This window comes from Heterocephalus glaber, unplaced genomic scaffold (genome assembly GCF_053883595.1).
Source record: "Heterocephalus glaber isolate CG9 unplaced genomic scaffold, H.glaber_assembly_v1.0 deba00000594, whole genome shotgun sequence".
Classification (NCBI taxonomy): domain Eukaryota; kingdom Metazoa; phylum Chordata; class Mammalia; order Rodentia; family Bathyergidae; genus Heterocephalus; species Heterocephalus glaber.
The window spans coordinates 950,764-968,328 of NW_028258151.1; the positions used below are offsets into that span (position 1 = coordinate 950,764).

General features: G+C 40.3%; 1 protein-coding gene across 8 annotated transcripts in view; it reads right to left on the bottom strand.

Annotated features, from left to right (window-relative positions):
* Ogfrl1 (opioid growth factor receptor like 1) overlaps positions 1-11,156 on the bottom strand; it is a 54,255-nt gene extending 43,099 nt beyond the window's left edge. For 2 of the 8 annotated variants that reach the window (XM_087205134.1, XM_087205135.1), the window contains exons 1-7: positions 10,830-11,156; positions 6,876-6,962; positions 6,651-6,732; positions 5,983-6,114; positions 4,107-4,185; positions 3,942-4,008; positions 3,682-3,827 (exon numbers count right to left, since the gene is read on the bottom strand). In XM_087205134.1, the coding sequence (XP_087061260.1) occupies positions 3,682-3,827; positions 3,942-4,008; positions 4,107-4,185; positions 5,983-6,114; positions 6,651-6,732; positions 6,876-6,962; positions 10,830-11,072 (836 nt within the window). In that variant the 5' untranslated portion in view covers positions 11,073-11,156. Of the gene's footprint in view, positions 1-3,681; positions 3,828-3,941; positions 4,009-4,106; positions 4,186-5,982; positions 6,115-6,650; positions 6,733-6,875; positions 6,963-10,253; positions 10,711-10,829 lie in introns of those variants that run through there. The other 6 variants (XM_021243755.2, XM_021243753.2, XM_087205132.1 and 3 more) reach the window with 6 other exon arrangements.
* Positions 11,157-17,565: the final 6,409 nt, after the last annotated feature.

A 17,565-nucleotide genomic window follows, 5' to 3' on the forward strand; every position in this document is an offset into this window, starting at 1 on the left:
CACAAAACTGCCTTATCTGATAGAGCACAGTTTAACATGTGAAAATGTATCCTTCAGAGTTAGCCATGCCCTGGCTCTGTGTCTTAGCCAAAATTATAATGTCTAAGTCTCAGTATCTTCATTTATAAAATGGGAAAAATAGCCCACAACTTACTGGGCTGTTGTAAGAATCAAATGAAATGATACATCTTTAGGGCATATAAAAATAAATATCAGATACTATTTTAAACTAATATTTCAGTAATTATTACCTAAAGTTTTGTTATTAAGACTATATTGGCACCTGTCCTAACTTCATAACTGAATTTTCTTTCATTATGGCACGTTTCAACACCTCTACCTTAACCACAAAATTCTAAGTCTTATTTCCTATGGCCTTGATTCCAAAGACACATTGTTTCCAAGATTACACTAATCATTCCTCTATCACAACTTAGGCCATTATTGGACTAATGCTTTCCAAATCTATTTTGTTGATATTTATAATCTACTTCCCCAACTTCATTCAGATCAAACCTAGCTTTATTACACCTGCCTGGCCAAACCCTAAAGGAGTTCTCAGCTATGTGTATTAACCACATGTATTGTCAACGGCTCCAGTATTTATTTACCCAATATGCCCACACAACGAGAACCAGTGTTTATTTCTAACTTCCTAAAAACCTGTTTTATATTTTAGACACTGAACTTTTGCAAGTGTTGCATATACCTGCCCTAGATTCTAAATGTGCACGGAGTTTTTACTTAGGAATAAGAAGGAAGTTATTTGGGGAGGGTACAGAAAGATGCCAATAAATTATTTGAAGTGTGGAAGGAGGTACAGTTCTATGATCTTATATTTTAATACAGAACAAAGATCTTAATTATTCAGGGTACTGGAGAAGACAAACTCAATGATTTTTATCATCTACATACTTCTAAATGTTTACCAAAAAAGTATTATCTTAAGATTCAACGCTTTGAAGCCAAAAGGATAAAACATAGTAGAGAGGTTTCAGTTTTATGAATCTGTATTTTTAATAGGAGAGAAAAGTGTTTTAAACCAATACAATTTGGATAAAATTAAGATAATGTGCCATTAACAACAGGACTGTCTTGGTTGTTACATTCATGTGGAGTTTGTATATTCAAAAAACTTATCGACAAAACTCTTAAGTAACATCTGCTTTATAAATCTAAGAGAAAAAATGTATAGAAAGGTAGAAGAATGTTATAATAGGTGCTATGTGACAAAATAAATGCTATATTTGCCACCAGCTCAATTTCACATAATCTAAGATGAATCATCAAGTGAAATTTTTCGTGCACATTTGTCCATATCTACACATTCTCCAGTTAAAAATATTTACAAAACAGGATAAAAGGACAAAACCTGGAGGGGTGACAGGGGTGAAAATGATTGAAGTATGTTATGTGCACATACAAATATGTCAACACGAAACTCATGAATCCATTTAACCTTTATGCACTAATACAAAAAGATGGGAAAAACACACTCAGGTTGAAGAAAATGATGATCAGGATTCTAAATGAAACTACAGGAGGAATCAACTGGGTATTTCCGTATGATCTGAAGTAAACGTTACAGTGAAAAGCAAAATGGGGCAGAGGGGTGTTTTAAAACTCTGAGAGTGAGTGCTGCAGGCAGTCTTGGGTTGGACAGCAGATGAAGGGGAGAAGCTGGGCTTCTGAACAGAGACAAGGGCAAAGACAGTGACGGCACGGCCAGGACACGAGTTAGGTGAAGCGAGATCACACAACAAGCAAGAACCAGAAGAGAGAAAATGAAAGTTGGAAAGGATTACAGGACCTAAAATATGGCTCTGTAATACAAGCTGATGACAAATAAAACTGGAAATACATCTTAATGGTTAGTCTATATACCTGTACTTCCTGTCTGAAAATATTTCACTTCAAGCATGGTCACTTGTATCATCCATATTACTTCATTTCACTTTGATTCAATATTTCTCCTTTGCTTAGCTACTATAAATATACTCAGTTCCCTGACCACTCTAAAAAGCTCAAGATGCCTGATTAAAACTCAGATAAGCTATGACATTTAAGAATAAATCAGAAAAGGACCCAACTGAAGAAGAAAAATGAATAGATTTTCACATCATCCCACATAATTTGTTTAAATCTAGTCAATAAAATTTTTTGGCAACTAAATCAGAGATGAAACATGTTTTCAGACAGATTCCAAGATCCAGAGCTACAAAGGCCAAGAGAGGCAAGGGTGGAGGAAGGAAAGGTAACTGGATGGGCAGACAGTCCAGGCTCCCTCTCCTGATACTTAATTAAAGTTTTCAGGAATGGCTTTGTTTCCAGCTATAAATCAGAGGATCTGACAAAACTCTGAGGATGGATTTAAGATGAAGATATTTTTGCTCCAGATTTATTCATTCAAAAAAGTTACTACACAAGATTGTTATTCCAACCAAAAAGTTAGTAACAAGTGTGTATGTGGTATCTTTAAAATGACAAAAGTGAGTACACAGAAAACAAGGCGTTATTAGACCTGTTCCAAAGGCTTACTTTCAAAACGATGTTTCAAGTCAACAGTCACCTGGACATAGCTTCTCTGACAATGTGACACAGTCCTTAGAAACTGTCCAGAGACAGTACCCTTCATTGCTTAGGCAGATATATGTATATGTCTACTCACACTTCAAGTCTTCTACATAAATCACAATTAACTCGAGTAACGAGTTCACGAGTCTTCCAGTCAAGATCATAACGCTTTATGCCAATATCTTCAATGTTTGAGTATAAGCTACCATTTTACTAGTGCTGATTAAAACTAACAATGTAAAAAGATGGAAGTTCTAGAAAGACATAAAAAATTTAGATAACTGATGCCAAAATTCTGATTATTTTTGGCCAAAGAGGAATTGGTTAAGTTAGTTTTAATTTTTTTCCCTTAGCACTTGGCCAGTTCAGCTAATTATAATGTGCTAAAAAGTGCTTTAAAACTGTAGGTTTTATAGTCCAGCACTCATAATTCACCCTATAATTAAAAAGAAAAAAAGCTAGGCTGTATATGAAGAAAATATTTTTTAAAAATAAACTGGTTATGAGTATTAATGAAAGTTATAAATATCCAAGCAAAAGGACACAGCAAAAATAAATCCAAATAAGCTATGTTAAATATTTCTTCATAGATTTTCTGATTTATTAACCAAAACTGCTTGTTTATCTAAATAGTGAAGATAAATTATAATTTTTTGTGTTTTAATAAAAAGTATGGTCACATTGCATTCTTATAAAATGACTTTTATATGCCATAGGCTTAATTCATGGATTTGATCTAAGAAGGCACCAAGTGTGAAGATGCTAGCCATAGACCATGTCCCCAAAAGATTACAGCCTGCGAGTGTGGATACAAAGAACTATACACTGTACGTTCCAAGAGACATGACAGAGAGAGGGACAGGCCACAACTGATGCAGGTGGGAGGTTTCAGGAAGAAAAAGTCCTGAGACTGATGAGCTGTGTTTATATTTGGAATTCAGGTCTTTAGTTGTTGCTGTTTTTTTAACACAGAACCAGGAATAGAATGCATTTCAGGTTGGCTTTTAAATCCAAATTCCTAAACCCAGCTGTTACCTGTTCCTATGTTCTACACAGATCTCTGCACACAAGAAAATACCACTGCCACATCACTGGGGCTTTACTTACTCATTCAGATGCTGAAATCTTTCCTGCCAGTTAACAGCCCGAGCAACGTTCCCCATTTTATCAATCAATTTTATTCCAAAAAACTCTAGCATCATTTTATAAGCCAGGAGGAATCTTCTAATTGCTTCTTTTGTCTTTTTGAACTCCTAATATAAAGAACATAAAAAAAAAGTTCCCTGAAATAACTCAGTAGCTACCAGCACAATAAAATAACAGTACAATTCTGCCATCTCATATAAAGTGAAATAAGCGTGTGTTACCTCTATTTCATATGTAGTTAGTTCTTTAGCATAAAAGTTCAAGCCTTGCTCTCTCAGGGGAAACAGCCTATTTTTTTAAAAAAATAAAGTTTTTCTATTAACATTATCTGGAAAACATACATGGGGAAATAGGGCACAGTTCAAGGTAAACAGTACATAACTGACCATTGAATGTAAGTGTGGTTGTGCTCCAGCTTTTCGTAATCTCCTTTCCATTTATTTAGAACTTCTTCAATGTAAACACCTAAACAGTAAATATTAGAAAGAAAGCCAGACATTCAAAACATCGTAATGGCATTTAAAAATCTGAATCACTTGAGTTTATATTAAAAGCTTTTAAAATTTAAAAATAGCACAAAAGAATAATGCTTTTAAAAAATGAATGCCCTATGTCACATACTCGGTTATGTAATAAGCCTCATATTGAGAAAATAATGGTACCTCAAATCACAGAAAGTTTTATTGGGCAATGTAAAGCAGAGGTTAGCAAACGATGGCCTGCTGTTTTGTAAATAAAGTTTTGTTGGAACACTGCCATGCACATCCAAGGATGTACTGTCTATGGCTGCTTTTTACTACAGTATGAGAGCTGAGTAGTTGTGACAGAGAGCAATAGTTCTGTAAAGCCTAGAATATTTTACTATCTGCTCTCATACAGAAAACTTCCCCAGTGTTACTATCTCCATTTTAGTAAGTGAGGAAACTGTAATTTGTTGAAAGTCACACACTAGTAAGAAAGTAAATTTAAGAGTATAACACAGGTCTTTCTGCTTCCAGAAAGCAATTCATGGTTTCCCTGGAAGAACTCACTACAACAAAATTGTCCTGATTCTTAAGTCTATCGAGGTCCTCACAATTGACTCTGTGGCCATGTGGCCCATCTTCTAGAAAAACCACAGTAGCAAAGTATTTCTCTAAACCCTCTTCTCATTCTTGCTTCCTACAGTATCACTGGTTTTTAGGCAAGGACTGCTCTCAAAAGGTTTGGTAAAAGTTGTTTTGAATCGTACTACTGGCTTTAATAGCATGTTGAAACCATTTGCTTCTGTAATATTCTGTTTTCCCCTCCAATTATTTCTACTCCTACTTAATAAGTAAAATATGCCTTTGCACAACATGTTTACTAGCAAGTGAGTGAGCATGCATGTGAGGATGTGTGTGTGTGAATGTGTACATACTGGACAGGAAAGTGTGGTAGTTGATGTAATTTATATAAAACACCAGAGTAACATTTTATGTCACTTTGAACTAAAAATTCTGACCGCCGTCAATCTCACAAGATTTCAAAATAAATTTTGTAACAAAGATTACAAAAAATAAATATATTGCTTGACAACAGTGCTTTAAATTACTATGTCAAAAATAAATTCACTACTGGAAACAAAAAATAAAGTTAAAACTGTCATATTTTATGTTCAATATTTTTAATACTTAAAGGTACTGTTTTAGCTAAGTTTTATGAACTTCAGAGTAAAATTAGCCATCTACTGTTGCATTTCTTCAAAAACTTTTCTTACTCCAAGTTCTAAAAAGAGTAGTAATTTAATTAATATTTTTCTATTGGTTTTAAAAAAAATACAACAGTGCAGTCTGTTCTGGGGATTTCCTTCTAAAGCAAAGCAGACTTCTGGCTTACCAGAAAGTTCAGGGCAGGTAGGTTGGGCTACTTCAGCAATGTTCTTAGCTGCAGCCAGTATACCTCTTAGTGCACAATACCAGGGTGCCCTCCTCCTCATCCCCACTCCAGCCTTTAGATCTCCCTCCTCCAGTTAGCTCACCAAAGAAGGCAACCTCTTTCCCTTCTGAGAGCCTTACAATCTATGACCCTCACACCCTGTCTCACAGTGCTGTGGATTTGGTTTTGTTTCTACTGGGAGCAAAGAGCAGAAACCAGGACCCTCTGGTCACTTCACACAGAAAAGGACTCCAAGGAGAGAAGCTGGCTTCAGCTTCCCTGGCTTGAGCTGGGTAAAATGAGGATGCCCACCATGAACCACCATGTGGCACCTCAGAGAAATATGTCATTCTGCAGTCAAATTACCATAGCAGCTGCCTCCTCTCGGTAGGGGTTTGGAACAGATCCTGTGAGGGCAAGTGTAGCACTGTGAAGGAGACAGTTTGCTTTGCCGTGCTGGATGGAGACCTAATTCGCTGTAGCTCCCTGACCGTGACTCTGAAAACCGACAGGAGGGATGATTCCAAAGACAGCAGCACTTTACTCACACGCTACAGAATTTTCAGGCATGGTGTATCGGAAAGAGCAATCAACCCTGGAAGCTAGGCCCACCCTACAACTGAGCCACCCAGCAAGTCAGTCCTTTCAGCTTCAAATCCCAATAAGCTCACCTTTAATGTTAGAAAGTTGAATCTGAACTCCACTGGAGTCCTCAGTAATCAAAACTTTACAGTTCTCCAATCTCCCATCTTTTCCTCTCTGAAAAATGTTATTCTGACTACCTTTCAGATAATAGCCATGATACACAGATGGCAGAAAGGGACTGCAATTAACAGCTGTTACACCAGGATTCACCAAGTGGACAGAACACCTTGAGGGCCTAGGACTTTGGAGACACATTAGACTGCACAGCAAAGTCAAGTTAATCAACGAACAAGTGCAGTAAGAACCCACTGAGCATGGAATAAACAAAGTATACATAGGTGCTTGTATTCTTTAAAGTTTGCATTTTACCATGGTAGCAGGTTACTCACCATCTGGTTTAAATGGAATTTTATTCTTATAAAAACGAAGATTGCTCAAGTCATTTTGATATCGGATATCTTTGAAGTTCTGCTAAAGGAAAAACATAAGTCAATCTCTAGCATATGGAAATATGGAAAAGGCAGAGGGCCCTTCTTACACATGTTCTTACTGCATCATAAGATTATAAAAACAGAGAGGAAATACCTTACATTAAAAAAACTTTATACTCTTACTGGGTACTGGTGTCGGTATTTGTACAAATCTCTCGCAGCATAAAAACTTCTCTTTGGTTTAGCAGTTGCTTCAGTGGAATCACCATCCTAAAATAAAAAGTGAAATTCCATTTACATGTTGAAGCAATTAAATTTGCACTGGAAATTTTCCAGAAGAAACTTAAAATAATGAATGTCCATAAAGAAACCTAAAAATTGCCAGTCTCTCCAAACTCATGAAAATATCCTAAGTACCTTTTTCAAATAATGCTTATCAGCAACATTTACTAGTATTCTACTTTCCTTATTTGCACAAAATAATTGTGTCCTAAGGTATATTACTAAATTTAAAAAAAATTTTCTCTTTACCAAATGACTTTAGAGGACAAATGTTATGGATCAATATCTATCAGGGAAAAAAAAACTCAGAATGAATTCAAAACATATTTTACCAGACGTAACACAAGTGTGCAATGACAAAGCTTATTTTAGAATACCATATACAATACTAAAAGAGTGTTAAGGTGATAAATCAATTTTACAGAGAAAACTGTCATTAAATTTGCAACGTTTATTTGTACTTGGAAGTCAAGGAATATTTACGAAAGAAAAGAAGGATTTTAAAACAAACTAGTTTTCTAAACTCCATCCTTATAGCACCATAGCAAATATGGCAAGGCATGAATAATCATCTATTCACTCAGTGATATTTAAAAGAAATACCTGTAAAGCAACAAAAAGCTCTCAAATGGAATGAACATCAGATAGAATTTGTATGTGGTAGTTTATTCATATTATTGACATTCTAAGCAAAATTCCCACCACCATGCAGCCATTTAAGATGCAGGTCAACAGAATCAGTCTGTGTTTTCTAACTATATGTAGTACTATAATGTATGATATGTATGATAAAGTCTTTGTATCTGGTGTCACACAGAAGGAGAATGAGACTAATGAGGAGGAAGACTACACATTTTAGACCTGAATGCTCTGTAAGAGCTTTTGCCCCAATTCCTTTTCAGATCATCCTCCACCCGTCTGTTGACAGACTGGCACGCTGTATGCAATGTTCACACATTTTTGAAGTGATGCGATTCTCACTCTTACTACAAATACAAAGATTCCGACTTTAACACCATATTCTCTGATGTTTAGCATTAGTTACTCTGTCATGTTACATAAGCAAGGAAAAGCTTAAATTCTGGTCCTTGCCACACATTTCAAAATAGCTCTGCCTAGCAAGTTTCTGAATCTATTTAGCCTGAGCTACAACCATATGAATCATCATCTACATTTGTATAGAAAGGACTTTCCCATTTACAAAGCACTCATATGTATATTGTTTCATTTGATTCTTACAAGTCACCTGGTTGGCAATTATTAGTGTTTCCATCTTAGAAACAAGGTAACTGAAGCTTAGATAAATTGAACAAAACCCAAAGCCCGGTAACAGTGCAAGAACTAGCCAGGTTCCAAATCCAACAAATTAGGTTTGAATCAATTTCAGAAAAAAAAAAAAAGAAGAATATATGGGAAACTCTGATATAACATCAAAAGCCCAAAACTTGGAATCGGGAAACTAGTGTGAAGTATAATTCTGCTACTTAGTATTTGTGAGGTCTTCGGCCCACCACTAGCTGAATCTTAGTTTTATCATCTGTGAAATGAAGATAGTGACCTGTTCTTCAGGACTGCCATGAGAATGACTGCATCCTCAGACCTTTACCTGCACCGACCTGCCAGCATCTGCCCCTGCTCCTCCAACCACTCTTCCTTTGGGGTTCTCTTGACCCTTTCACTGCTCAGGCGAGGATTCTGCTCTTAACATAGTTCCTTTCCCTAAATCACCAAAACTTCCTTCCTGGATATACCCCTCACAAACCAACATGCTGTAGCATCTCTGCTCTTAAATACACACCACCTACCATGACCCAAATCCACCCCCCAGTTACAGATCCATACCTCTGCTCCCTTTTACAATTAATCGACACCAAAGAACTGCTCAAACCCCCTGTTTTTCCTCTTCTTCCTTCTCTCATGACCCAACCCAATCAGGCTTTGTCCCTAGCATTCCATCCAAGTGGCTCTAAAGAACTTTACCAACAAACACTGGCTTGCCAGACCCTTTCCCAGTGCTCATCTCCGAGAGCTGCCAACAGCCCTGAGCCAGCGAAAGCCTGGCTTCCTGTGGCCCAACACACTGTTAGCACCTGGTGTGCTGGGTTACTGCTGGTCTCACCTGTCTCCTTCCTCAGCCTCTTGTATTGGCTCCTCCTCTTCACACCTTCTGAACACAAGCATGACCAGGGCTTAATCCTCATCACTCCCTGATGACCTCTTATCTTCCCATGATTTTAATACCAATAATCTTAAATGCTGACAGTCCAGCCCTGGACAGCCTCTATTAACTACTTAACAACTCCATTTGGATATCCAATAGAATGTCAAACTCAAAAGAATGCTTGACTTAACCTCCAAAACTGCTTTGTCCCTACATTTCCTCTTAGATAAGGACACCATCATTTGTCCAAAATTCACTGGGACCACGATGACATCAAGGACAGAGAGGTAGACAGTCTACAGTATACTTCAGAGGCAGCTCCAGTGATACCTAGAAAGGTGCTGACTGTTAGAAGGAGGGAATAGTGTGGTTGGGAGTCAAAATGTAAAATTAAAAACATTTTTCAATAAGTTCGATGGTGACACCAACAAGAAAAAAAAGTTATTGTTAAAGGCAAATGGGGCAGCACTGGTGTGGTCTAGTGTTTATTGAGGTTGAAATTAATTGACTGAAACACTAATTGTTACACTGCTTTCCACAGATTGGTCTGGTTAGTTGGATTGACTCTCAGCTGTCTTTACTGGTAATGCCAAAATTACTTAATTGGGAAACAAAGGGGAAGAAAAATACTGGAATAAACAGTATCTAATACTTCCCTGCAAGAGGATTAGCAGTGCAAAAAAAAAAAAAAAAAAAATGACAGGCAAGGCAATCAGAGAAAAGAGGTAAAGAGGCACTCAGAATTCCAACAGGTCCAAGGCTCTGACTCAGCTGACAGACATGCTTGGGTTTGCATTATTCTCTCTCTGCAAGATCTTAGGCGAGTTTCTCCTTCTCGGTAAACCTTAGTTTTCTCTCAGTAGGGATTTTCTCTCAGCAAGCTCCCACCCCGAAATTGCAGTTAATGTGAATAACATGCTTCCCTAGATCTGCGGCAAGGCTTTAGGACCCCTCCTTCCCTAAGCAGGGATCATCATCAAGAAGGCGAGGAGGCTCTCACGGTCACATGTTGGGGACGGTTCCCTTAAACTCTCTAGTTACACCAGACTTGGGGCTCCATTTTCCCACTCTGACTCCCAGAAGCTGATACAGAGGAGGCCTCCCGTAGAACCACATACCTGCTTTTCAGAGAGGAGATTATACAGCTCCTCCTTTTTAAAGTTTCTAATTATTTTCAGTCCATCAGAGGTTAAAGGGGCCACTTGTGTCTCTGCTACCCTGTCTTCCAAACTGCATCGGTCTGTCAAATGATTCAAGCACATTTGGATCAACAAGTCTTCCGGGTGAAATAAGATTTTTGAGGAATGCCCTGAACTCGGTGAAAGGCCTCACCTGGACTAAGAACTGGCGTTTTAACTTTGGATGCGAACCTTCTATGATACTTTTAATGGCTGTAGGGGCGACTGCTGGCCGCCTGGCATTTATTAGCTTTTTCCCCAACGACACCCACGAGATGAGTTTCACAATCTTCTATTTTTAGACAGGTTCCTCCCGCCCCACCTTTGCATCCCCCAGCTGCACTGCAAAGGCGAAAACACCCATTCAAGTTGGGCTCGGGCTGGAGGACTTCCCCGTGGCGCCCACGGCCAGGCCCAGGCCGGCCCGTCCCCGTCCCCGTCCCCGTCCCCGTCCCCATTCCCGGCCCAGTCTCCGGCCCAGCCCCGGCCCGCTCCCCGCCGCCCCACGCCGCCCACCTGCCCGGTGCCTGCCGCCTCCTCGTCCGCGTCTCGAGCGGGGCCGTCGCGCTCCTCCGGCTCGGGCTCGGGCTCCGGCTCGGGCTCCGGCTCCGGCTCCCGCCCCGGGCCCGTGCCGCAGCCCGGCCCCTGCTCCTCGGGCTCGGGCTCGGGCTCAGGCTCCGAGTCGGTCTGCCAGGTGGAGTCGCAGTCCTCCACCGTGGTGGGCTCGCGGAGGCCAACCCCGCCTAGCAGGTTGCCCATTGAGAGGCGGCGGTGTGGCTGCAGCAACGAAGGCGGCTAGGGCCCGGGCATGGCCGCGCAGGGACGCGGAGGGCGGGGAGCCGCCGGGACCGCCCCTCGGCTCGCACCGCCCGCCCCGAGCGCGGGGACGCCGCCGGCCGCCCAGCCTCGGACCGCCTCCCGGGGACCTGGCACCTTCCCTCCGGAGGGCCTGCTGCCTGCTACGTAACCTGGGGGACCTCCACCTCCCCCACCCCCCAGGGCCTGCTGCCTCCCCCGGGGGACCTGCTCCCTACCTCCTGGAGGCCTCCCCCTCTCCCCCAGGGCCCACCCACCGCCTCCCCCGGGGTGACTTGCCACCAACATCCTAGAGGGCCTGCCAGCCCACTCCTACCCCTGGTCCTGCAGCTACCTCCTGGAGGGCATGCCATCTTGCCCCTGCAAGACCTGTCACATCCTCCCTGGACAACCTACCACCTCCCCTCCCTTCTGGAGGTTCTGCCACCTCCCCCTGGAGGGCTTGCCACCTCCCCGCCAGGCCAGGCCTGCCTTTGCTTGGCCTTTGGCATTGCCCAGAGTGGATAGGGTCTGCTGCTTCCCCTCCACTTGGGCCAGGGGAAGAGTGAGCCTGGCCATCCTGAGAGTGAGAACAGGGTCCTGTCCACACCCCAGCCCCTCTCCCAGCTGGTTCAAGAGGAGGATGAATTAGCTGCCCCAGAAGACTAATAGTACTAAGGCACCACATAACAGGAAACCCAAGATACTAGGACTGGACTTAGGGCAGCCATCCAGAGCCCTGGTGGCCTAAAATCAAATCTGTTTATCATCTCAACGAAAGAGCAAATGTCTCTTGAAACAAAAAGAGCAAGATCACCTAGACCAGCACATTGATCTATGGATAGTTCAAACTAACAAGCTCCCCAGTCAGTGCTTGGTATAGAAAATTTCTCAGAATCCCAAGAACAGATAGGCTGGTTCTAAGGGAAGAATCCTGGGCTCCTTGGTCTGGTCTGTACTTGAAGAGGAGGGGGATTTGTTATAGAAGTGCTTACAGATTAACAGAATCAGATGAGTGATCTGGAGAAAAGTGACTATGGTGAAATTTGTGCTCTTTTTAGAAGAAAAACTAGAAGGGGGGAGCATCATCTGCTGGTGCTCTGGACAGGGTTCCTCCAATCCTGGGACCTTACAGCCAACTTGGTAGGTACTCGGTACGCATTTGTTCAATGGACACAGAGAATGGGCTAGATGATAAGATTAAGCAATTGTAACTGAAATGAATAATTTTTTAAAATGCCCCATGATGAAATAGGAGGCCAAATCAAGGCAGTTAGGTGTTTCTAAGCTCAGAATCAAGAGAACAGGATATCCACCCTGCAGATAAATCAGGATTGCCTCTCTTTGAGCAGTGCAATAGAAAATCTAGGCTGTTATTAATCACTTTCTGACCTTGGACAGGTCAGTAACTAGCTGAGACCCTAATTCCCTCACCTATAAAATGGGACTAGGTTTTTTCCTCTGGAGTGGCTTCCGGATCTGACCTTTTATGATCTCATGACTGGGAAGAGCTCAAAAACTACTAATAGACACAACATACAGAAAGACTTTTTGGTCATAATGGTATGAAAGTTGATGATACTAAGATGAAGTCATTTTTGTCGGATCCTAACAAAATTATTGCCAGGAAGTTATAATGGGGGAGGGTTTGTGCCTAGCAGAGATAAATACTTTCTCAAGGACCTTCTAAAGGTGAAAGATTTATTCTTGTTCTACAGGAACCTCATGCTTTGCACCCCCGCTTCCACTATGCACAGAGTTCCTTAACAAAGTTTATCTTTAATATTGCTTAAATTGCAACAATCCAGACAAGTTCTCCTAACAGAACACTTTCCCACCAATAGTACCTCCACCAGTACATTGACTCCAACTCCTTCTTCCCATCTCTGAAACCAATGAACTCTGTATCCAAACAGCTTACATAAATCTCTCCCTCTTCATCTTGAAAACTTCCCTTCACCTCAACCTCCTTGAATATACCTAGAGTTTACTGCGGCATGCATACTCCCAAATAAATATCATTAGTCTTTGGAGAATCTCTTTCTGATTGTCATTTAGGTTGACAATGGCTTAGTGAAGGAAATATGGGGCAGAGACAAAACACCTGAATCCAATGATTAAAGCTGGGGATTTGATTTGTCTTCTTCCATTAGCAGAGGACCAGAACATACTGTAGCAGAACACACCGTGCCTTAAACATCCTGGTAACCATAACGGAGAATGTTCAGGGATAGTCCCTGGGCCCAGGTGCAGATCAAAGGTGGCCACACATTCTTTGTTCTCCTCCCACTGAGAAGTAGATTCTAACCCCCGACTCTTGAATTGGAGCTGGCCTCAGTGACTTGCTTGAAAAACAGAATCTTAATGAAGCATATTCTGGGACGTTCAAAGCTGGACCATAAGGAACCTGTATTTTCCAGTGGGGTGGCTTGAAGGAATCCCTGTGTAAGCCCTGAGCTGGCATGTAAGAAGTTCAGCCACCTTGAGGTTGTAGTACTGGAAAGGTCACTGTGGATGGCCTTCAGTCACCAGTCCAGCTGAGTCCTGCCTTCCAGCATCCCCTTCTGGATTTTACTGGTTTTTATTGGATCCTCCAGACCAGCCCATCCACCAGCTGACTGCCTTTTGGTGTGACATCTACTACCATACATGGAGCACCCAGCACAACCCCACTCAAACTCCTGACCTCTAAAACTAAGAACTACAATAACATGGCTATTGCTCTCGGTCACTAAACTTTGCAGTAGTTGGTCACATAGCTATAGATACTGGACCAGTGAGAAGTATCTGTGTAAATCTATACTTGTTTGTGCATAGAAAGGTGTAAGTAGCTACTGTAATTAAGTCCTTATCTTTTCCAGTGGATTTTGTCAGATGTATCAATTGTTATAGGACCACAGATCATCTGACAGCTTGTGCAAGGTGTCTTCTAAAGAACATAATTTCACATGAACTGTTACAACAACTTTATATAAATTAAAAAGAGTAAGTTTAGAGCAATAAGCTTGCCCACATTATGTCTAATCCATGTGCTTGATACAATTAATTCTAGGGGTCTTGGATCCCTTCGTTCTGTACACTGGAATACCTCAACTTTTGCATTATTCCTACCTTTGAGAGTATATAATATTCCTAAATTGACAATAAAGAAGCTTGTCTTTGCTTCATATTAAAAAATCTATCAGGCCAGGGATTTAGCTCAGTGGTTCTGTCGGCTGCCCTGTGAGCACAAGGACCCAAGTTTGATCCCCAGTACCAAAAAAAAAAAAAAGGAACTATTTTGGGTGCTGGGGATTTAGCTCAGTGGTTTCACCACGTGCTGCACAAACACAAGGACCCGAGTTCCATCCCTGGTACCAAAAAAAAAAAAAAATTCTATCACTTTGTCAGGCATGAGAGCCCACAGCTGTAGCCTTAGCTACTTGGGAGGCTGCAAGGAAAGACTTGCCTGAGGCCAGGAGTTCAAGGTCAGCCTGGGGACCATAGGGAGACAAACAACAAAAATTTAAAAATCATCTCCCACAGTACCAGGCACATATTAACAATGTATGCTAGTTTTAATCATTGTTCATCCAACACAGCTTTAAAGAACATTGAATTCTATAATAACATGAATATATATGAAACAAGGAGAAACTACTACTACAATGGATCAGTGATAATAAGATATATTTCTGACTCTCTATATCCAGAGACCATAAGCAATGTAGATAGTATGCCCATGCTCCAATGTAACTCTGTTTTCAATTTTGTTTTGAAAGCCTTCCAGATGAGGCCATATTAAAGAGGAACTGATGCTTGCGGAACTAAACTTTTTTGGATGAAATCCAACTCATTTGACATATCTCGTATATTTTTTATATAGTGAATTGTGTTTGGGGGACATTCACGAAGAAGGCTTGTTGTTACATAATTCCCTTTGAGAGTCTTTCCAATAAAAGAAAAAGGCAGTTCAAGGGCCATTTTGCCCCACCTTAGGAATTAGCTTCTCAGTAGCTCCTAGGAACCTGCAACCTATGGAGAAAAAAGAGAATGTTTACAAAAATTGAAAATAATAAAGATAGCATCCTAAAGAAGCACTTTAAATAAAAATTAATGTGCCCAAATTGTCACTTCCATTGACCTTCCATGGCCAACACCTAAGGGACCTCTGTATCCTGCAGCATAAGAACAGCCCTTCCTCCAGTGAGCCAGGCTGGACTGGAGTCCCTTCCCAGCAACTTGAGGGAACAACTTCCTGCAGCCTGCTGCTGCCCAGGCTCACAGGGCGTCTCTGAATGGACCAGGGGTGTGGAAATTTCCCAAGATCTCCCTTCTCCTAAATAGGAGTTTTTAATGTTCTTAATTTATGAAGACAAAATATTTGGAGTTATTTTTTCTGCTCTTTCCTCCTGACAGATGTTTGAAACTTTCCTTCTTGTATGATTCTGAGATCTTAACCCCCACCTCCCATTTCTACCTCTCCTGCATTTCCCACAGCCATTACTACACCATAATCCTTCCTACAAAAGACTTTTCTTCCTCATTGGATGTTGCAATTTGGTAATGTGTGTGTGTGTGTGTGTGTGTGTGTGTGTGTGTGCATGTTCCTTTTATCTTTACAAGGCTTAATTGCAAAGATATCTCTTCTATCTTTCACAAAATTCCTTCTTATCATTTCTCCCCAAATGAATAGCAATTCAAGCAATTTTTGTATACAAGAATCAGAGTTCTCAAGATTGCTCTAAATGAGATGCAGAAATATATACACCTACATCTGATTTGAACTAAACCAAATTTGTAGTAGCAAAGAGAGTTCTGTATTTTTAATTATTGATATAAAATGTCAAATATTTTGCTATCAAATCTTAGTGACAAATGAATTAAATTCTCTTGTTGGCACCCAAACTGCTGCCAAGATTCTGATGAACCCCTGGGATATTCTAAATATTCCACCTTTAATGTATCAAAGCACCAGAATATGGTAAGTGTGCGCTTTCTTTAAAAAAAAAATTGGTTTGTTTTTGTTCCTCCACTCTATCCCTTACTTTGTTTTACCAGCATTCACCTTGGACAGGCACTGCACCCAAGGCAAGAGTTTCTGGCCTTGATGGTTAGAGTGTATTAGGGAAGACTGTAAATTGGAAAACTTTAAAATAATAGTAATTATAAATGATAAGTGTAGTGGAGGTGAAGTGTGATGACAGGGCTCTGGCTTTTCTTCAGGGAGTAAGGGACATTTCTCTGGGTAAGTGACACATACATGAAGAAATGAAGGACAAGAGTAAGAAGTTAACCTGATACAAAATGCTAAATATTGCATGGTTTCTTTTATATGAAAAAACCAAAGTATAAATAATTTAGAGAACAAAATGAAAGACTGATGATTGGAAACAGGGAGGTAAACTCTGTGGAGATGGGGAGACCTGAGGATGGGGAGAGTCCAGGGGGAGGTTAGGGAAGGGGAAGTAAAAAGGATGGAGGATCAGGATGCAGTATGTATACAATCAGTTCTCTGCAGTGATGTATTTAATATGTATTGCAAACATATACCAATAAAAAGAAATATATACTAATATATAAATATATAAAAGCATATAAAAAGAGAAATCACAGAGGTAAAGATTCTTTCATAAATACTCTAGCTGCATGTTTTGTCCTTCTACTTATCATAAACTCCATTGGCTAAAATTATTCCAGTTTTAGAAATGAATGTTATAGTTCAATCATATTAATGCTGAAGAAATTGTTAATAAATTCTTTAAAAAGAGAACAAGGAGAAGTGAGTATGACAAAGACCTGCATGGAGAAGATTTCTTTCTGCCCAAGGGACTGGTATGGACAAAGGCTCAAGGGGACAGAGAGGCCAGAGCACCTGATTTAAGGCACTGGGGTTTGTTCTTGTTTCTGCCTTCAAAAACTACTTTTTAGTTTCCTTTATCAAAAGCAACCACATTTTTATTATTTCCATGGGGCTCTTTGTTGTTTTTATTATTTTGTCATAAAGTAAAAGTATAAGGCGTAGATGGCTGACCAGGCGGCCACAGTGCTTCCTGCAGCCATGTTTGAGCTGCTGATGAAGGCGCCTCAGCAGTAACGGGCTGCACCTCATGGGCTCTAAGAAGCACTGGCTCTAAGATGCATCTTATCTCAGAGATGTGTAAGTATGAAAAACTGTATGTTCTAGAGTCCATACCATACAATATGGTCCTTTCTATAAGGGGAAGTTTAACACTTTTAAAGCATTAATTTATTCCTAAGAATGAGTTTAGAATTCAAAGATCAAGTCTAGATTCATAGTCATTGTTCAATATTTTCACACCCTAAAGTCCTTTGTACCAATCACACTAAAGTTAGTAGTAATAAAGCAAAAATGAAAAATGAAAACATTCATAGAATTTATGTGTTGAATTGGTATATAATAACATAGCAGTTTATATCAACTAATGTAATACAAATTAGGTAATAAGTCATCATT